The 22,336-nt window shown below is 39.0% G+C and overlaps 2 protein-coding genes across 7 annotated transcripts in view; one reads left to right on the forward strand and one right to left on the reverse strand.

The window, feature by feature from the left end:
• C7H1orf112 (chromosome 7 C1orf112 homolog) overlaps positions 1–15,230 on the reverse strand; it is a 43,629-nt gene extending 28,399 nt beyond the window's left edge. For 2 of the 4 annotated variants that reach the window (XR_004817616.2, XM_035719358.2), the window contains exons 1-8: positions 15,012–15,198; positions 12,540–12,579; positions 10,384–10,472; positions 9,200–9,304; positions 8,568–8,708; positions 6,537–6,702; positions 5,006–5,090; positions 4,235–4,373 (exon numbers count right to left, since the gene is read on the reverse strand). Coding sequence is in view for 3 of the 4 variants with exons in the window: in XM_035719358.2 (XP_035575251.1) it covers positions 4,235–4,373; positions 5,006–5,090; positions 6,537–6,702; positions 8,568–8,708; positions 9,200–9,304; positions 10,384–10,472; positions 12,540–12,579; positions 15,012–15,122 (876 nt within the window). In the remaining variant the exon portion in view is untranslated. Of the gene's footprint in view, positions 1–4,234; positions 4,374–5,005; positions 5,091–6,536; positions 6,703–8,567; positions 8,709–9,199; positions 9,305–10,383; positions 10,473–12,539; positions 12,580–14,690; positions 14,946–15,011 lie in introns of those variants that run through there. The other 2 variants (XM_049112306.1, XM_025430396.3) reach the window with 2 other exon arrangements.
• A 26-nt stretch (positions 15,231–15,256) lies between these two features.
• Positions 15,257–18,061, forward strand: METTL18 (methyltransferase like 18). 3 transcript variants are annotated; one of them, XM_025430416.3, is made up of 3 exons: positions 15,257–15,483; positions 15,663–16,102; positions 16,701–18,061. In XM_025430416.3, exon 3 carries the CDS (start codon positions 16,911–16,913, stop codon positions 18,006–18,008), a length of 1,098 nt encoding a protein of 365 aa, XP_025286201.1. In that variant the 5' UTR covers positions 15,257–15,483; positions 15,663–16,102; positions 16,701–16,910; the 3' UTR covers positions 18,009–18,061. The 3 variants fall into 3 exon arrangements, with proteins under 3 accessions (XP_025286201.1, XP_048968267.1, XP_025286204.1); XM_025430419.3 differs by having other exon boundaries at positions 15,279–15,483; positions 15,663–16,250; XM_049112310.1 differs by having other exon boundaries at positions 15,663–18,061.
• Positions 18,062–22,336: the final 4,275 nt, after the last annotated feature.

A 22,336-nucleotide genomic window follows, 5' to 3' on the forward strand; every position in this document is an offset into this window, starting at 1 on the left:
CAACAAAATGAAAAGCAACAAAAGGGAGAAGTTGCAAATAATATACTGATAATGAGTTAATATCCAAAATACATAAAGAATTCCTATGACTCAACACCAAAAAAGCAGACAATCTGATTAAAAAATGGGCAGAGGACCTGAATAGACATTTTTCCAAAGAAGATATACAGATGGTCAACAGATACATGAAAAGAAGCTCAACATCACTATCATTAGGAAAATGTAAATCAAAACCAAGATATCACCTTACACGTGTCAGAAAGGCTAGCATCAAAAAAATAAGAAATAGTAAGTGTAGAGAAAAGGGAATCCTCATGCACAGTTGGTGGGAATAAACTGGGTAGACACCATGGAAAATAGTGTGGTGGTTCTTTATAAAACTAAAAATAGAAATACCATATTATCTAGTAGTCCCACATCTGGGTACTTACCCAAAGAAAATGAAAACATTAATTCAAAAACATATATGTACCTCCATGTTTACTGTAGCATTATTTGCAATAGCCCAGATATGGAAAGAACATAAGTTTCCAATGATAGATGAAATGGATAAAGAAGATGTAATGTGTACACACATACATACATACATACATACACACACACACACACACACTGGACTATCATCACTCAGCCACAAAAAAGAATGACATTTTGCCATTCGCAACATGGACTGATCTAGAGCATATTGTACTAAGTTAAAGAAGTCAGACCAAGAAAGACAGGTACTATGTGATTTCACTTACATGTGGAATCTAAAACACAAAACAAAACAAAATAGAAACAGACTCATTAAGTACAGAGAACAAAATGATGGTTGCCAGAGGTGGGGGTGGAAGATGATGTAAGAGGATGACCAAAAAGGGTGAAGGGGAGTGAGGGGCACAAGCTTCCAGTTAAGGAATGAAAAGCTGCAAGAATGAAAGGTACAGCATAGGGAATATACTCCATGGTATTGTAATAACTTTATATGGTGACAAGTGGTAACTTAATTGTGATGAGCATTTTAATATTGCCCACAAATGTCAACAAATCATTATGTAGTATATCTGAAACTAATATAATATTGTAAGCCTACTATACTTCGATTAAAAATATTTTACGGGCACCTGGGTGGCTCAGTTGGTTAAAGCACCTACCTTTGGATGGAGCCCCACATTGGGCTCCCTACTCAATGGAGAGTCTACTTCTCCCACTCCGTTTCCCTGTGCACATGCTCTCTCTCAAATAAATAATCTTTTAAAAAAGTATTTTTACATTTATAATAAGCTATATATTTATATGGAAAAGTATATGTTTATTTTCCAAATATCAATTTCTATAAGCATTATATAAACAAAGGTAGCAATTACAGTGGAAATTAAATTTATTTTTAAATGCCTGATAAATAAATTTCCCTATCTTTATAGAAAAACTAAATCACTGGGCAGCCCCGGTGGCGCAGCGGTTTAGCACCGCCTGCAGCCCAGGGTGTGATCCTGGAGACCCGGGATCGAGTCCCACATCAGGCTCCTTGCATGAAGCCTGCTTCTCCCTCTGCCTGTGTCTCTGCCCCTCTCTCTCTCTCTCTGTGTTTCTCATGAATAAATAAATAAACCTTTAAAAAAAATTTTAAAAAGAAAAACTAAATCACTGGTGTTAAAAAACTATATGTTAAAAAATCTAATATGACATTCTCTTTTTGAAACTGTGTTCAAAACTTAATAGAGAATAAATGTCAATCTTAGGAGACTGTTAAAAAGATATGTTAAAGTTTTAATCCCCAGTACCACAGAATATGACTTTATTTGGAAAGATATAATTAGGTAGGCTGAAGCTACACTGGAATAGGGTATACCCTCAGTTCAGTATGACTGGTGTCTTGTCCTTATATGAAAATGATGTGAGGACCCAGAGAGAGAATATCACGTGATGATGGAGGCAGAGAAAGGAGTTCTGCAGCTATACACCAAGGAATGCCAGTGACACCAGAAGCTAACAGAATGGCATGGAGCAGACTCTACCCTAGACCTTTCAAAAGAACATGTTCCTTCTGATACATTATAGACTTGTCTCCTCTAGAACTATGGAATAATAAATTGTGTAAGGCACTCAATTTATGGTAATTTTTTTTTTAAGATTTTATTTATTTACTCACGAGAGACAGAGAGAGAGAGGCAGACACATAGGCAGAGGGAGAAGCAGGCTCCCTGCAGGGAGCCTGATGCGGGACTCCATCCCAGGACCCTGGGATCACAACCTCAGCCAAAGACAGATGCTCAACCACTGAGCCACCTAGGCATGCCTGTGGTAATTTCATCTTTTTTTTTTTTTTTTTTTTAGATTTTATTTATTCATGAGAGACACAGAGAGAGGCAGAAGGGGAAGCAAGTTCCCTGCAGAGAGCCCGATACAGACCTCAATCCCAAAACCCCAGGATCACCACATGAGTCACCACCTGAGTCAAAGGCAGATGCTCACCCACTCAGCCACCCAGGTGCCCTTATAGCAGGCCTAGGAACCTACTACAGGGACTGATACATCTGTATGCTTTCATAAATAGCATAGCAGCTATTAAATTTGGTAGTTTTATTTTGATGCTTTTGAAAACAAAGCGAGAAAATTGCTTGGAAGACTTAAAATAATCATTTAATTCCTGAATAAATATCAATAGTGAACAGCAGAGGGCGTTCCTGCTCAGAATTTAGAGTTCAGAAGGGAGAAACCACAGAACCTCAAAACTCCATTTCAGGCAATGGACAGTGAGTAGTGCTAGTCCCTTTATCAGTGCCAAATTTTCACAAGGAAAGCATGAAAATTTGCTTGGATGGTTAGGATAGTTTATAATTTATTCTTTGATTTCTACATACAAATGGTGTATAGAAGCTGAACGTTAACTATTCTGTGTACTAATAGCCACCCTGGTCAGGCACCATCAGGACTTCTCTTTTCTCTTCCATTATACTATTGCTTGGACTCTCTCCATGTTTCTCCTGTCCCAAATCTCTTCTAATTTTACTCTCCCAGCACCAGCTGGAGGGTCTGTGGGGTCAACTTAAGAAGGAAAGCAAGACAAGAGGAGGTTGGGGTTGAGGATATAGACATACAGGACAGAAGTGAAGAACAACCTTCCTGCCACAACACAAGATACTCAGCCAAATGCCCCCTCCTCACAGAAGAGTGAGGGGAACTGGAAAGGAGACTTGATGCAAGGAAGTAGGGGTGGGAAAGAAAAGGAGAAAAGAAAGAATGTAAGGGGAGAATAGATAAGAGAAAAAGAAGAGAAGCAAGAAGGAAAAGGTGACCCTAAAGTCTTACAGCTGCTCCTCAGTTCCTTCTTACCAACTTCAGAACTCCTTTTCAAACTACTGTCCTCCCCTTGGGTGGGTCCTTCCAGATAACCTCTGCTCCTGGAGTTGCAACCCTGTGTAGCAAAGGGAGGAACTTACACATCCACCCCCATGGCTGCTGGGTAGGGAGGGGCACAGGTACAAATGAATTGCCTGTATCCGCTAGCAAGTCCACAATGGGAAGGGAGGTTACTGTTACTTTACGGAAGAATATTTAACTCATTTTCCCACCGAAATTATTACATATAACTCTTAGGTCCTGAAAACTATTAATCCTATAATTTAGGGCCATTATGGGTTAAATAAAATTTAAAGGGCTAGTCTGAGAACAAAAGTCATTATGTATAAAACTGTTATAGGAAAATGAACTATTAATTTCCAATAAACTTATAAATTTTAATACAGTATGTTTCATAAATGGGATGCCAATTCAACACTGTAACTTTTTGAAATCAAAATAAATATAAGTGTGCATGATTTTGAGCCCACAGACACATACACACACAGCTGCATATCCCATCACTATAGGGTTGGTGAAGAACAGACAGTCTGTGCTTCTATCACACGACCTGAAATAAATACAGGACTAAGGAGTTAGATCTGTGACCTCGGGTAGGAAAGAATGAAAGAATTCTGAAGATAATGCCTTGTCTAAACCAGTTATTACATAAAAAGCTGGGGATGGGGGTGGGTGGGAGGGACAACAGCCAGTTTCTAGACAGAATACAGGTAGGAGTCTAATGCGATGTTTGGGGTGAAAAATAATTATGGACTATAAATAATCATAGATTGAAAAAAATGCCCACAAAAAAACAAATCAAAACCCTTTGAGGTAAACTGATACATAGATTCAAATGAGACTGAGTAACTGCCTAATGAACATAGAGCTGCTGTCACACCATACTTACCTGTGCATCTGACTGTGTTATCTGCTCGGCTAACTGTAAACAGGAATGGAAGGAGAAAAGAATGTCCTCACACAAGCTGGTGATTATATCTCTGTGTTTCAGCTGACTCTTTATAACTGACTGGTGCTTAAGGCTCTGCCTAAATGAATAAAAAAAAAAAGAATACAGTCATAAGTAACACATCAAGTAACATAGGACCATAAAAATATGACTTGAAGTAACATGTAAAAATCATAATGCATCATCTCTATTAGACATGGCATCATTAAGACATGCTGATGTTACCTCTAAAGTGGTCATGTTAGCTTTATTAAGTGGCTAATTTCTTATTCCTCTTTATGAAATTTATTGAACTCTTACTAACATTCCACATATTCTGCTAGGCCTTGAGGATGGACAAGTGAATGAAGATACAATCTCTGCCCTGTCTGCATGGAACTTGTGGTCTAGCACAAGAGAGAACATTAAATAATTTTAAGAATAATTAATTACAGTTGTGAGAAATACTAAGCTAGAAAAGTCCAGGATACTATAGTAAAGATCTAAAATAACTCATTCTCAAGGTAAGAAGAGCAAAGACCACTATCACAAGGACGTAACACTTAAGCTGACATGTGAAGGATAAACAGGAGTCAGCAAGATGCAGAGTATGGAGAGGAGCAACCCAAGAAGAGGGAGAGAGTGTGAGAAGGCCCCAGGACAGGAGATAATTAAGATTTTGGATATTGAAAATACATTACAAAAAGCAAAAGCAAAAAAAAAAAAACTTACTTAATTATAAATTTCCAAGTATTGGCATGAAACGCATGGTCCATACTGGAAATAACAGAGCAGATATCCAACAATGAATGAATAACTACAAAAAAAGAAAACAGAGCTCTGAGGACATTCAAATGTCATATGGGGTGAGTTTCTTCATAATTTAAAACTATCTGCTGAACAGTTTAGACATTTGTTAAGATAGGCAATGCAGTTAGAAAGTTTCAAAATAATTTTTAAAATAAGTGTCACATTATTGATTTACGGTTTTTACAAATTACAGAAAACTAATTTTTGACATTTACACATATCTAAATAAAACTCAATGTCCTAAATAAACTAAAATGTTCAGCAGAATAAAAGCTGTGCCCTTTTATAATTGAAATATTCTATAGATATTCTAATCCAAAATGCAAAATAAGTTGCAAAGGAAAGAACACCAAATAAGGAAGAATTAAAGTAAATTTGCAAAGTATTTATGGAAAGCTTCTACGCTTCCCTTTTACTTATAAAAATGACCAGTGACTTCCCTTTCTGTGTCTATACTCTTGGACGTTTCTTTCCACACTGATCTGGGCCTCAGCTCCATGACTTACTTTGGTCAACAGGATAATAGTGCTTGCACATTGGGGCTTGTCCTCTCCTGATGGTGACCCTGAGGCCGTCATCAGGTGACAGAGCCTGGGCTAGCCTCCTGGATGATGTGCCATACATGCCAGCTCCATGCTTCTGCCTCCAACAGTGAGATATGGATGAGGTCAATGACCACAAAAACACGAGTGAGTGAACCAGCTGTTACCATGTAGAGCAGAGAAAGCCGTTCCAGCTAAGCACAGCCTAAACTGCTAACTCACAGAATCATGAATAAGTAAAGCAGTTGTTTTAATCCACTAGATTTTGGGGTGGTTTTTTGTAGAGCAGGAGGTACCTGATACACAGCACAAACCCAACTTAACTCTAACCCAAAGCTATAAAGCTTTGCCCTTATATATTACTGTTTTTCACACTCTGGGTTATAATCCACTGGTGAGTGATAAAATTATGAAGTAGCACTCAGTAATTCTCTAAAAATAGTATGACAGAGCACATTATATGCAAAACAGGTATTATTTTACATATAATAAATGCAGTCTATATATACAGAGTCATGAACATAACATATATATAGGCAACTTATAATTCTCCGGAAAGAAATGCAAACTTCATTTCTTACTCAATTATAGTTTAAAAACTCTGAAAGTTACTGCCTCAGAATCTGGACTACTTTACAAGATATAAAGTTGCATGACTTTACTAATCACTGGGGAAAAATCATGTATGGTGAACATTAACTGAATATACAAATCTATGTTAAGGCACCACATATCAATTTTATAAATTCTAAACTTTAAAGGATTAAAAATTTATCAGGTAGGATTTAAATTTTTTTATACATAATGAGTAAATACCATGAAGCATTAGAAACAACACTAGGTTCAGTAACTTAAATGGATATACAGTTTAGTCAACATATATCACATAAGTAGGAAGTTTCCTCACTCACCTATTACCATATTCAAAACATCATCATTTTCATCTATTAAAGGATCCATGCATACCATATCCAATAGTTCCATTAGCTGCTTTTGAAGAGAATAGGCCTCCTTGAAAAGAGCCTGGAGAAGGTCTGAAACTAGGTGTAAATGTCCAGAATAGATAGATTCACTAGCCTGATCACAAATAAAAATGAGAGAAATTGCAAATCATAAAAAGCTTAAGGCCAAATTTATTTTGAGTCATTCTATCAAAGCTCATAACTTCAGTGCTTTCTACTGAATCACATATTTACTCATTAAAAAAATGTTTAGTGACCACCCCTTATATAGTGTGTGCTTTATTATATAGAACTAAAAGGGACATACATAACATTCAGTCAGGTGCATGACTTTTAGCACTCTATCACCAAAGAGAAGCATTAAACTAGTGATTTTATTCACCCTATAAATACCAGGCTCAAAACTGCCTGTGACCCACAAATCCTAATTTTTATGCTTTAAAGGTGCCTCAGGAATAGAGATGGACTACAAAAGGACTCGTGTCCTTTTTATAGGCAGCTAATCATTAAGGAATTCATCTGATCCACCACTGCCATAATAGAACAATTTCAGGATTCCTTTAACTCAACACAAATCTGTCTCTTCTTTCTTTGTAGAAAGGAAACAGAATAAACAACAACAAAAAACCCACAAAAGCCCATTTTTTTATAATCACTTCCTTTTAACATTTTGAAACAAATATTTACATACAGGTGCACCTCAGAAATACTGCAGATTCAGTTCCAGACTACTGCAATAAAATGAGTTAAATAAAGTTTTTGGTTTCCCAGTGCATATAAAAGTTATATTTATACTACACTGCAGTCTGTTAAGTGTGCAATAACACTATGTCGACTGCTGATGGGAATGCAAGCTGGTGCAAGCACTCTGGAAAACAGTATGGAGGCTCCTCAAAAAGTTAAAAATAGAGCTACCTAACAATCCAGCAATGACACTACTAGGTATACACCCCAAAGATACAAATGTAGTGATCCAAAGGAGCATCTGAACCCCAATGTTTATAGCAGCAATGTCCACGACAGCCAAACTATATAAAGAGCCAGATATCCATTGACAGATGAATGGATAAAGAAGATGTGGGGTGTGTGTGTGGGGTGTGTGTGTGTGGTGGGGGGGGGGGGTGAGGAGGATGACATTATCAGCCATCAAAAAAAAAAAAAATGAAATCTTGCCATTTGCAACAACATGGATGGAACTGGAGAACATTATGCTAAATGAAATAAGTCAATCAGAGAAAGACAATTATCATGTGATTTCACTCAAATGTGGAATTTAAGAAAAAAAACAGGATCACAGAGGAAGGGAGGGTAAAATAAAACAAGATGTAATCAAGAGGGAGACAAACCATTAGAGAATCTTAACCATAGGAAACAAACAAGGTCACTGGTGGGGAGGTAGGTGGGGGGATGGGGTAACTGAGTGATGGGCATTAAGGAGGGTACTTGAAGTAATGAGCACTGGGTCTTATATGCAACTGATGAATCACTAAACTCTACCTCTGAAATTAATAATACACTATAAGTTAATTAATTCAATTTATATTTTAAAAAGCAATGAATATACCTTAATTTAAAAATATTTATGCTAAAAAATGCTAACCATGATCTGAATTTTCAGCAAGTCATAATCACTGATCACAGAACACTATAACAAACACAATAATGAAAATGTTTGAAATATTGTAAAAATTACCAGAATGTGATACAGAGACAAGAAACAAGAGAATGTTGTTGGAAAAATGACACCAACAGACTTGCTGGACACAGGGTTGCCACAAGCTTCCAATCTGTAAAAAACACACTATCTGGGAAGTGCAAAAAAAACAAGGTATGCCTGTACGTGGTGGTTTTGTTCTAATGAAAAGTTTATTCCAGTAATATAGGCTAATATGTAAAATCCTAAATGCAAACACTATATCCCTCAGCTCTTTTGCCTGTGGATTCCAGGCCATTGAAAGTATACTCAGACACATTACTCACCTTACAATGTACAAATGTACTTTTGATTACATGTAGGACTGAGGAGGGAAGACTATGAATATTTTCTAGAATGATGGATTCCTGTGTGGCACAGACATGCTGAACACATCCTGTAAGAGCTGCTAGGAGCTGCACCATTGTCTGGAAATAAGGAAAGTTTCATTCACAGTATGTTTTTGTGCAAAGACGTAGAAAAGTATCAGACAATATGCTAAGTATTAGGGATATAGCAGTTAGCAAAATGCACACTCTGTTCCTCCTTTCATTGAATGTTAGTCTATCAGAACTACAAATATTGGAAGAACTGGCTCCCATTTGGTTTAAAAAAAAAGTTGGAATCCTAACCCACACATCAAAGCATACAGCAGATGTTGTACATATATGCTTTAAAATTACAGGTAAGGCATGCTATCTTGATTACTTGTTGTCTGATACAGTTTGATGTTTACTCAGCATGAAACTGTATTAAAAAATACAAAATTTATCTTTTTGCATTCATATCTTTAATTCTATAAATTTAATTCCAACACTGAGTCACTACATAAAGGATACATAGCTAATTAATGTCAGTATAAAAATTCTTACAGTGTTTAAGCTCTTTCCCTATGTCCTTCCTAATAAATTTGACATACTTGTAAAATATTCCTTAGAGTGGTCTGGATTTCTAAATTATGGCTTGACAGTCCTTTGGCTTGACTGGTTAACTCGTACATCATGTCATCAAATAATTTCACAGTCTGTAAAAAGCAAGCACATTATAAATAAAGAGTAACAGAAAACACTACAAAGGGAAGACATATCTTTAAAGGAAAAAAAATCAGATAATTTTTCATTAGTAATAGCTATGGGATATTATCTGGTTTAACAACGGCACTCAATAAAGTAAATGAAATTATACATATATATCATATATGTAACAGCTAGATCTTTTTCTGCTGGTCAAGAAAAAATTCTAAGAAACTTTGAGATAGAGATGAGATTGAGAACAATCAAGTGAATACGAGTAATAGGAATCTTGATGATTATCTGCTTCAAAGCTAAATCCAGAAATCATTTTAAAATGTTTCATTTTTGGCAAGAAAATACCTTTAATTCCTACAATTAAAAAAAAAGTCTCTTTTCAGAGAAAAGATATACCAATATATCTAAAAGGTAATAATGTAGTTGGTGAACTTAATGTTTTCTCTTGGCTATTCTAGCCTCTTTTTAATTTTAAGACTTCTTTAATAAAATTTGGCTCCTGGGGTGCCGAGGTGGCTGAGTCAGTTGAGCATCCAACTCTTGGTTTCAACTCAGGTCACGGTCTCAGGGTGGTGAGATCAAGCCCTGTGTAGGGCTCTGCACTCAGTGGGGAGTCTGCTTGGGATTCTTTCTCTCCCTCTTCTTCTGCCCCTCCCCCATGATCACTCCTGTGCCATTTTCTTTCTAAAATAAATAATCTTTTCCTAAAAATTGGCTCCATTTTTCTAGACAATGAAATTTAACAATAAACTACAGAGAAGATACTTAGCTAACTTCATCAATCCTAATTTTTCATTGAATTGCTATGAAATACAAGAGTATTTAAAATTAGCTATAAATAATGTAAATTCAATTAGGAAAGGATCTATACTACTTAAAATAATTTTTAATTACCTAATGATCACACTCACCATCATGTTCTCACATGAGATCTATTTCTGACTACATTATTTGTATTTCAGATATGCTGATACATTAGGAAAAAAGGAGCCACAGTTAAGAACAAATGATCTAAAATTGAGGCTAGATTAAAACAGCCTTTAGAACATGTAGACTGATTAAAATGATATTACACCTTTGGCAGCACTTGTGAGAAGAAAGTCTGTTCCAGCGTCAGGTGGTCCATATGAGGTAAAAACATTTCCACAATAATCTTCAGAATTTCTATAAAGCAAAACAGTAACATATTTTATTAGAATATTAAATCATGTCAGTCAACAGAGATCACTACCCCCCTTCCCCAAACACAAAAATATGGAAGTACTACCAATCTGAAGCCTTGTACAACAGTTTCAAAATGCCATATTCTCTGTAAAGAAACTATTTTTTAAAGATTTTATTTATTTGACACACACACACATACACAAGTTGGGGGTGGGGAGGAGAGGGAGAGGGAGACTCCCTGTTCAGCAGGGAGTAGGACACGGGGCTGGATCCCAAGACCCTGAGATTATGACCTGAACAGAAGGCACTTAATTACTGAGCCACCCAGATGCCCCTATGGAGAGAAACTATTAAATATCTGAAATAATAACATGAAAACAAAAGCTCAAAAAGATTCTGTATGTCAAGCCATTGAGGACCACTTATTGGATGTGGGTACATCTACTGAATAGGATTTGCTATCATTAAAATTATTGTTAGAGATCATTTAAAACTATGAAAAAGGGGATCCTTGGGTGGCTCAGCGATTAAGCATCTGCCTTTGACTCAGGGCGTGATCCCGGAGTCCCAGCATCAAGTCCCGCATCAGGTTCCCTGCATGGAGCCTGCTTCTCCCTCTGCTGTGTCTCTGCCTCTCTCTCTCTCTCTCTCTCTCTCTCTCAATCTGTGTTTCTCATGAATAAATGAATAAAATCTTTAAAAAAAAAAAACACTATTAAAGTATTCACAATACTTTAAGGCTAAATGACTAAGCTTCCAAATTAGTATACTCCCAATCTTACTATATCTAAACATGTATATACAAATAATAATAGCCTAGAAAGATTGTATAGGGATCCCTGGGTGGTGCAGCGGTTTGGCGCCTGCCTTTGGCCCAGGGCGTGATCCTGGAGACCCGGGATCAAATCCCACATCGGGCTCCCGGTGCATGGAGCCTGCTTCTCCCTCTGCCTATGTCTCTGCCTCTCTCTTTCTCTCTCTGTGACTATCATAAATAAATAAAAATTAAAAAAAAAAAAAGAAAGATTGTATAGAATCAAGATGAGAACGTGCTATACCAAAACCTTAACCATGTTGGATTAATGATTGTTTCATTATCTTTTCTGATTTTCTGCATGTTTTAAAATTTTTTTTAAGATTTATTTATTTATTCATAAGAGAGACACACAGAGAGAGAGAGACACAGGCAGAGGGAGAAGCAAGCTCCATGCAGGGAGCCCAATGTGGGATTCGATCCCAGGTCTCCAGAATCATGCCCTGGGCCAAAGGCAGGTGCTCAACCGCTGAGCCACTGAGGGATCCCTGTTTCAAATTTTCTTTTTCTTTTTTTTTTTTTAAGATTTTATTTATTTATTCATAGAAGATGCAGAGAGAGAGAGAGAGAGAGAGGCAGAGACACAGGCAGAGGGAGAAGCAGGCTCCATGCAGAGAGCCTGACATGGGACTTGATCCCGGGACTCCAGGATCATGCTCTGGGCTGCAGGCAGCGCTAAACCGCTGCGCCACCGGGGCTGCCTGCTGTTTCAAATTTTCTACAGTGAATGTGTAACTCATACTCAGGATAAAAAAAAACTTTAAAAAATTAGACTCAAAAGTCAACATAGTTGAAAATTATAAATATCCACAACCAACTGAAGTGCAAACAGAATAACTCAAATTTGAGTAAACTGTGTAGTCTAGTCTTTAATTCATCTCTTCTCCTAACCAAATAAGTAAATAAAAAAATCCAAGTAAGATTAAAGAACACAGATAAAGATGAAAAAGTCAACCGAGAGCAGACTGCAAATTATGTTTTACATAGGTCTAACCAGTTTAACAACTAACATTTAAAATATCAATGTGTTTATATGGACATTATCAACAGTTCTGGTATCCATCTAAAAAAGAGCTTAAAACTGTAAGTACTACAATTTAAAGGAATTTGGTCATTTTAAGTAACTGAAATTTACAGAGGCTCTAACACTAATAGAACATATTTGAAAGGAATACGAAACTGTACTGAGATATGTTGGACTCAGACTGTAATGACATCAAAATATATTAAACAATTAAGATAATTTTACTTACGAATATGCTCGATCCAACTGTCGGAATGCTGATACATAGAGTAAAAAAATTAAGGAAGACACTAGTATCACAGTAATAGGATATTCACTACTAAGAACAAATCTAAAAAACAGCCTTCTTTAAGTTTAGGCAATGATCAGTAAGAAACTGAAAGTAGATTCAATTTACTGGCTTAATTTGCTTTTAAAAATTTAATGTTCTTAGGTAGACTACAGTTTAATGAAAATACTTCAAGGAAATACTTTCAAAATTGAGCAGGGATAAGATTGTCTTTTCAAACTATGTACAGTTAATATACTTTTGACAGATGAGGAATAGTACTATATTATCCATGGATTTCTGGCTTCTAAACGGAAAGAAATTTCTTCCTCCTTCACATCTCTCCAGTATTTTATTTGCACTCAACACTTTGTCTCCTTTCCATGTTACTTGTGTATCTTACCAACCTTATCAGACTGAAATTCTTATGCACACAGCAAACACAAATATGTGACATTAAATTATCCTATGTTCATTACAATAGTAGTAATTATATGATAAACTGTACACTTGTATACCATCAGGAATTGTTAAAAATGTTTTATTGTAAAATAAGATTAAAGAATGTGTCAGTAAGAAAAATGAACAAACTATAACTTCATCACATTAATACAAGAATTGATCCTTCTTCTGACACTTTACTTTGCATATATGAATTTTACAGCAGAAATCGAAATGAGGTATAGTCAGTTCATTTTATTTACTTTAATAGGGTCAAACTTGTCTTACAGAAAAATTTCAGCAATGGTCAAAAAAATGTTGGACCCTTCCAAAATTAAACCTAAGTTAATGATTATGTAGACATGCTGCAAGTAAAGACAGGAAAATAATATGTAAAGTTCAAAACATGAAAATAATTATGTTTGGGTGATGTGACTGTATAGATTTACTAAAAACATATCTTTCATTTGTTGAAAAGTGTTGAAAATTGGGGGAAAGGGATCCCTGGGTGGCTCAGCGGTTTAGCCCCTGCCCTCCGCCCAGGCGGTGATCCTGGAGTCCTGGGATGGAGTCCCGAGTAAGGCTCCCTGCTTCTCCTGCTTCTCCCTCAGCCTACCTCTCTGCCTCTCTCTGTGTCTCTCATGAATAAATGGATAAAACCTTAAAAAAAAAAAAAATGGGGGGAAGAACAGGTTTAGGTTCTTTTGAATGTTAAGTCTGAGATGCAAAACCAAGTGGAAATGTTTCCTTCAATAACTGAAGTCCCTCATAAGGTTGAGGGAGAAAAGAGGAACCATGTTCCTTATCTTTGTTCCCCCAAAGCCTAACACCCTGCCTGGTATGTATTATGTAACCAGTAAAGGTTTTGAAGTTGGAGGATGGCTGTGCATTTCCCAAGTGGAAATCCTTCAAGACAGGGATTCCGAATCCACACAATGACTAAGAGACGGCTTTGGTACCTAAGCGGGGTTTTGCCCATGCCTATGTGAAAAACTTCTACATAAGGGTATTATGAAGAATTGCCTTCAGATGTAAAAAAAAAAAAAAAAAAAAATTTTTTTGAAACTCTCTACAATGAAGGTCATTTTTTTTTTTTTTCTTTTAAGCGTAGCTTCTGTTGAAAGGTGAGCTCCTGGGCAGCCCGGGTGGCCCAGCGGTTTAGCGCCGCCTTCAGTGCAGGGCCTGATCCTGGAGACCCGAGATCGAGTCCCACGTGGGGCTCCCTGCCTGGAGCCTGCTCCTCCGCCTCTCTGTGTGTGTCTCTAATAAATAAACAAAATCTTAAAAAAAAAAAAAAAAAAAAGTGAGTTCAAAGATGTTAAAAAAAAAAAAAAAAACTTTTAACATGGAGAGCTAGGATTCCAGGCACATTCACAAGCACGAGAAAAAACAGTATGCACTTGGACCGCGGAGGCGTTAATGACTCAAACTCAGTATTTGAAAGCCAATTACAAAAGGAAGCACCTCCTTCTAACCAGCAATAAAGCCAAAAGAGGTCTGAGAAGAACATTTTTATTACAGGACGTCTGTTACACACATGGCACCGTGGCAGATGTACGTCCTTTAATTCTCTTCATCCTGAGAAAGGTATCCATATTCACCATCCAGTTTAGAGGTGAGCGCTCGGAGCATCTCCCTAACCTCATCCAGCTATTAGGAGTCAGAGCTCACCTGAGAGGTCGGGCCTGAGGGCCTGCCTCCCCTGTCCCTCCAGGCGAAGGTGCATCGACGCTTAACCGCAAGGGACAAGTGCAGAAAAACCCAAAGGCACAAAGCGATGGAGAAAACGCCACAGCCATGGCCAAGATCAATGAGCGGAGCATCAGTGCGAGCCCTTCCAGCGCCAAGGGGAGGCCCCCGCCCGCCCCCTGTCCCCCATCTCGCTCATCAGCGAGGAACCCAACACGGCCCGGCGGCCAGCGGAAGAGGCCACAGAAAGGCGGCGACACCTGCCCCACACCCCCTCCGGGTGGAGCCGACAGTGAAGGATATAAGGAGCCGGGGCAGCACGGACGGCAGTTCCCGGCGGCAGAGCTCCTCGGTCCAGCCGCTTAACTCCTCCAGGGGAGCCGCGCTCGCCGGGGCCGCGCGTTCCTGAGACATATTCCGCCGACAAGCACAGCTTCAAACCGCTCCCGCCACCGCCAGACCGGAAACTCCCGCCGTCCCGGCAGGCCTTGCGAGCTCTCCGCCGGCGCCCGTAACCATAGAGAGGAGGCCGGGCGCGTTCCTAGGGAGCCCTGGCGCGCGCGGCTGGGGAGGCCGTCGGGCTAGTCTGGGCGGCGGAGGGCTCGCCTCGCGGGTGCGCGCCGCCCCTCCCGAGGGTCCGAGTTGGCGCGGGCTTCGTCGGCCCTGGGCGCTGGGCGCTGGGACCTTCCCGGGCGGTGAGCGTACTCAGGTCCTGGTCGCTGGAAACGTTGCACTCAGGCGCTTTGCGGAGGTCCCCAGAGGCCGAAGGCCCCAGGTTTGCTACGGTCTGTCCCATCGGGCTTGGAGCCCGCACAGCTGCGGTCTGCGTGCAACTGGCACCTGCAGCCAGAAAATGAATGCAAGCCTCAGGGCGCGGTGGGGTAGGCAGACACCGGCGCCTTTTTTTTTTTTTTTTTAAGATTTATTTATTTATTTGTTTATTTTTTATGATAGACACAGAGAGAGAGAGAGAGAGAGAGAGGCAGAGGGAGAAGCAGGCTCCATGCCGGGAGCCCGACGTGGGACTTGATCCCGGGGCTCCAGGATCGCGCCCTGGGCCAAAGGCAGGCGCCAAACCGCTGCGCCACGCAGGGATCCCCCACTGGCGCCTTTTTACCCGCTTCACCGTGCCACCCAACTTCGTCTGTCTCGTGTGATGGAAATAAAGACCCCGCCTGCCGGAGTTGTGCAAACTGAAGCAGATGGTATTACAGAGTATCTAGCACGGTCGATCCTGTGAAGAGTTTCAACCAAGTTGCTTCCACTTTATAAGGGCCTCTGCAGTCAGTGCCCTTATTTTGTTTCTCTACCACCGAACTAATCTTTACTGATTACTCCAAATTTCTCCTGCTGCTTTGCATCTAGGGCTGCTGGTCTTCGCTAGATGTTTGTAGGTGAGGTCATTTTGGATGAATTTACGCACACCGGAGCATACCCCGTGCAGGTTTCTAAGGGGATGCTCACTTCCCAAAATAAAATCTTAAAGGCTTGTTGCTTGAAACAGTAACAGACCGCAGTGAAGAGATGGTGGCAGTTTAGGGGGTAGGTATGTTTGGACAGAGTCGTGATGGGTGAGAGACTAAGATAGGCTTGTCCTTTGCGGGCTGACAATTTTGGACCTTATGTGTTTTTCACGTTGTTCTGTTGTCCTTTTGTTTGTTTTTACAGTTTATTCTCTTTCCCATTTTTTTGAACTCTGAAGAGTGTGTGTATGTGTTTCTTTTTAAGAGAGGGATCTCTCCTTACACAGCTTTTACAGAAAAGGCAGCTGTGTAACAGAGCAGGATACTGGTTAATGTTACATTACTGAAATATGTCATTTTACCTTTCTTTTTGTTCATTTGTTTTTATGTAAGCTCTGTGCTCAATGTGGGGCTTGAGCTCAGAGCCCCAAGATCAAGAGTCACATGGCTCTACCAACTGAACCAGCCAGGTGTCCCTCAGTTTACTTTTTAATAAGAATTCTTTTCTTTTTTTTTTTTTTCCCTTCAGAGCTAATTTGAAAGAAGATCAAAGACCTCTAAAAAGTCATTTGGAAACATCTGTAAATATTTGTAACTGCATATAAGCAGCTATAGAAAAATTAATCCTCAGTGAAACTAACTGAATAGTTGAAGCAGGTTTATGTGTGTGTCATCGGTTCTATCCAGAAGTATAAGAATCTTTATTTGAATTTAAGGATTGTGTGCCTTTAGTGAGAGGATGACTTTTCAGTTTAATTTCACCATAGTAAACCACCTGGAAAATGAATCAGTGCCTCTTGGAGATGGAGCTTTGGCTGTGGATTCCTCCAAAGAGTCTTCAGTCTCAGAAGGTAAACACAGGGACAGGAAATGTTCTACAGAACAGTTTGACTTACCTCAGGATCATTTGTTGGAACATAAGCAACTGGGAAATGCAACTCCCTCTCAAGACACAGACAGCTCACTCACTGCAGCAAACAGTTCAAGTAACTTGGAGCCACAGGAAGAACATCCCTACATAAGAGTTGCCAAAGAGCATACAGTGCCTGAAGATTTAAAGAAAGTGTTAGAAAACAAAGTCATAGAGACATTACCAGGTCTCCAACATGTATCAGTAGTGAAAACCATCTTGTTGAAAGAGAATTTCCCTGGAGAAAACATAATTTCACAAAGTTTTTCTTCTCAATCTGATCTGATCACAGGTGTTTATGAAGGAGGCTTAAAAATCTGGGAATGTACCTTTGACCTCCTAGCATATTTCACAAAGGCCAAGGTGAAATTTGTTGGGAAAAGAGTGTTGGATCTTGGCTGTGGATCGGGGTTGCTGGGTATAGTTGCGTTCAAGGGTGGGGCCAAAGAAATTCATTTTCAAGATTATAACAGTTTGGTGATTGATGAAGTAACCTTACCTAACGTAGTGGCTAACTCTACTTTGGAAGACAAAGGAAATGATGTAAATGAACCTGATGTGAAAAGATGCAGGAAATCAGAAGTAGCACAAGAATTATCTAAATGCCGGTTCTTTTCTGGGGAGTGGTCTGAGTTTTGTAAGCTTGTACTAAATAGTGAAAAATTCTTTGAAAAATATGATCTCATTCTTACCTCAGAAACCATTTACAATCCAGATTATTATGGTACTTTGCACCAGACATTCCTTAGATTGTTAGATAAAAATGGACGGGTGCTTTTGGCCAGCAAAGCACATTATTTTGGTGTAGGTGGAGGTATTCATCTCTTTCAGAAGTTTGTAGAAGAAAGGAATGTATTTGAGACTAGAACACTCGAAATAATTGATAAAGGACTAAAGAGATTCCTAATTGAAATGACTTTTAAGTAACCCAGTTAATGTCCACTGAGTGTCCCAACTGAAATAAACAGAATAACCAAAAATTTGTTTTGAAATGTTTGATTTCTGCTTTGCTATTATTTTTTTTTAATTATGATGTTTGCTTATCCAAATAATATACCAGCTATATTAATAACCTTGTATTTGTTAGGCTAGACTAGATGAATAGTGTCCTGAGCATTTGATGAGATTTAGATTATTTTGTGGGAAAGTGTTCTGTTCTTGACCTTTATTTGGCCTTTCTGCCACCTTTGATGTTATATAAATTTGTTCTTGGGGAAACTTGACATTTCCTATTTCAAGTTTGAATTTCTCCTCAGTTTCTGTTTACATGAAGTGTCTGGTCAGATCACCATGCCATTAATTCTAAGGGCATACATATACATCACTAAAAGGTACAAACCTAAATACTAGACTGAAAGCCTTAGGTAAGTAGGAAGAAGTTTTTGTTTTATTTTTATATTCATTTACCTCATATATAAGAGTAAGAATGCTAAGCAGTTGAATTCACAATGAAATGGAAGCAATACAGGGGAATCATGATAGTATAAAATTGATACCAAAAACCAAATAAAAAACAAACATTAAAAAAGACAAAATAATCTATATTTTATCTTAAGAGACCAGAAAAAGAAGAGCAAAATAAACCCAACAGAGACAGAAAGAAGGAAATAAAGCTTAAAGCAGAAATCATGAAATAGAGAATAGAAAAAAAATCAAAGCCAAAAGTGAGGTCTTTGAAAAGATCAATACATTTAAGAAGCCTTCAGCTAGACTGACCAAGAAGTCTCAAATTATTAAAATCAGTAATGAAAGAGGGAGTATTACCAGTAACGGACAGAAATCAAACAGCTTTTAAGAAAATTACACAAGATCTAATTCAGTGAAGACACTGTGTTTTATGTTTGGGAGACAGTATTGTTAATCCCCAAATTGATCTGCAGATTCAATATGATCCCTAACAAACCTTCACATATGTACCAGCATTTGTTATTTCTTGTCTTTTCCATGATAGCAACTCTAACTTGTGGGCATCTGTGCATTTGCGAAGTATCTTTTACAACCTTAAAAGGCACAAAAGCAAGTATTGAAATATAATGAACTTAGAATTAGGCCTTTGGATCTTTGTATCACAATGGTGAAGCCAGATTTTGAAAATCAGACTTTTTAATTTTGATAACTGAATTTCATATACAAGAAATATATGTGAAAGGGACACCTGGGTGGCTCAGCGGTTGAGCATCTGCCTTTGGCTCAGGGTGTGATCCCAGGATCTGAAATCAAGTCCCACATCAGGCTCCCTGTGAGGAGCCTGCTTCTCCCTCTGCCTATGTCTCTGCCTCTCTCTCTCTGTGTGTCTCTCATGAATAAATAAATAAATCTTCTTTAAAAAAATATATGTGAGAAATAATACAATAAGATTTTGTAGAATCTTCATCTGTTTTCTCCCAACAGTAACATCTTGCAAAATTACTGTAAAATATGACAACTGGAAAATTGACATTGATATTGTCGAGATATAAAAGAATATCATCATCACAGAGATTCCTTCTGTTGTCTTTTTTTTTTTTTTTTTTTTTTTTTTTTTGGCCACATCTCCTTTCCTATCTGGTTCCTTCCTTTCCTAACCCCCCAGAAACTACTGACCTGTTCATCTCTATAATTTGTCATTTTTTAAATGTCATACAGAAGTGCCTGGGTGGCACAGTTGGTTAAGCTTCCAACTCTTGGTTTCAGCTCAGGTCGTGGATTTCAGGGTTGTGATCTCTGGGTTAAGAGATCAAGCCCCAACTCAGGTTCTGCTCAGTGCAGAGTCTACTAAAGACTCTCTCTCCCTCTGCACCTCCCCTATCCTCCACTCTCTCTTCTCTTGCTCTCTCTAAAAAAATCTTAAAAATAAAAATTAATAATGTCAGACAAGTAGAACCACACAATATGTCACCTTTTTTAAAAAAAGATTTTATTTATCTATTCATGAGAGACAGAGAGAGGCAGAGACACAGGCAGAGGGAGAAGCAGGCTTCCCGCAAGGAGCCCGATGTGGGCCTCCATCCCAGGATCCGTGATCACACCCTGAGCCAAAGACAGATTCTCAACCGCTGAGCCACCCAGGCATCCCATGTGTCACCTTTTGGAATTGGCTTTATTTCAGTCAACATAATCTATAGATTCATTCAGGTCCTTGCATGCATCAGTTGTTTTTTCCTTTTTTTCTTTTTGTTGTTGAATAGTGTTAAAAAAAAAAAAAAAACTTAACAGTGCTTACGGTTAAGCCCTTTTAGCCAAGGAAGTAGGAGACCCTAGGGGGAAAGAATGGAAAAGGAAAATCTCAGATTCTGGGAAGCATGGACTCCTTACTAATTAGATAGGAAAGAGGAGAGAAAAAGGTTTTGAGGCTAGTGTGAAAATGTTCACATTTGACAACCTAGAGTTGGGATCTGCCTTCCCTACCTGTAATTATAGCATAATTGAAAGTTACTATTTTTATCTTTCTTAGAGGTACCTAAAATAATGGTACAACTTGGATTCAATGAAATGTGTTATGGATATCAGGTAGGCACTTTATATAACATTTAATATGACCTTGTGAAGTATATGTCATTCCCACTTTAATAAGATTATAATTGCCAGCAGTTTTCAGCATTGACTGTATGGTGGGCAGAAGAGCTTTACATAAGCTAACACTTGGGTAAAAGTGCACATTTAAAATCACCATCACAGCTTGGGTGCAGCCCAGTGGAGAAGGTGCTCGGTGTCACAAAAGGATCCTTTACTGCAGCCCAGGGTTGAAGCTCCCAGCCAACCAGGATGGTTAGAGGAAGCCAGCATGTATTTATTACACTAGGTGTTCTCTCACAATTCTGATTCCTGTCTTCTTAAGGAACTCTAAGTTCAGATAACCTTTAAAAGTAGGTGCATCACTGGAGCACATGGATGGCCCAGTCAGTTGGGCATCTAACTCTTGGTTTCAGCTGGGGTCGTGATCTTAGGGCCCTGCAGCCACCTGGCGTTGGATCCTGTTGGACCCCGCTCAGGCTCCGCCTGGGCTCTGCACTTGATGAGTACTCTGCTTGGGTTTCTCTCTCCCTCTCCCTCTCCCTCCCCTCTTCCTCTCTGGAATGGATAAATAAATCTTAAAAAGAAAAAAAAAAAAGTAGGTCCATCATCTATAGAGGAGATTGTCAAAGGTTGTGTTTTTTAGGAAGGATTAACACCCTATTTAAAAGATTATTGTAAAGGGCAGCCCGGGTGGCTCAGCGGTTTAGTGCTGCCTTTAGCCCAGGGTGTGATCCTGGAGACCTAGGATCAAGTCCCACGTCAGGCTTCCTGCATGGAGCCTGCTTCTCCCTCTGCCCCCCGCCCCTCTCTCTCTCGAATAAATAAAAATTTAAAAAAATAAAAGATTACTGTAAAAATTAGAATAATAACAAACAGCTTGAAAACCCAAATGTTACTAAAGACAACAGGCCATTCTACCCCTCCCAGAGCAGGATAAGTGGCCAGTAAAGTTATGATTTCCAAAAAGATGATGAAGGGAATGCTATAGCTATTCTTTTCCATGGTGTCCACTGATGGAATGGAAAAAATAGTTGGGAAGGCTTGCCTTCAGCAGTTACAGATCTTAGGCCTCTACAGTAGAATCAGAGGTACTCAGTCTCAAGGAACCCCAGATGCCTCAGCCATGCTGCTGCTGGACTGCACAGTGTCTTTGTGCAAAGGAGAAGAAGCTTCGTCCTCTAGGCCAACTCAGCCCCACATTAGGAAACATGATGGGACAAACAGAACAGGGCTGTTTTCAGCTCCATTTGCCCCCCTCAGCTCTTAATAGCCCAGTGACCTAGTCCTACAAACTTCCACAACTTTCCAACTTTCCTTTTCCATGAGACATAGGAAAAGGGACAATAAACTGAGGAGCATCAAGAGACCAATGTGACACCCACCAAATGCAGAAAATAAACACTGTAACAGATGGTGACTTTTTTTTTCTTAAGATGACTTACAGTCTTTCTCAAGGGGCCTGCAAGGTAAATGGAATAAATCTTCGTTATCACACAGCATGTGAACTCTAGGGAAACGCTGGTTCTGGGGCTTAGAGCTACAGAGCCAAGTATTCCCACGTGACCTCCACTGGACACTGGACACTGCTGTGTCAGTCATCAAGGAGACCTTGAAACCTGTTCCTATTCCCCTGACAGGAGTCTCAGAAGCTCTTGGGCTGTCCTGGCTGCCTAGCAGCTGCAGCACAATTCTGAAAACCTCTTAACATATCCAGCTAGCCATATAGGACACATGTAACTCTAGCAATTTCCTCAGTACAT

This window comes from Canis lupus, chromosome 7, assembly GCF_003254725.2.
Source record: "Canis lupus dingo isolate Sandy chromosome 7, ASM325472v2, whole genome shotgun sequence".
Lineage (NCBI taxonomy): Eukaryota > Metazoa > Chordata > Mammalia > Carnivora > Canidae > Canis > Canis lupus.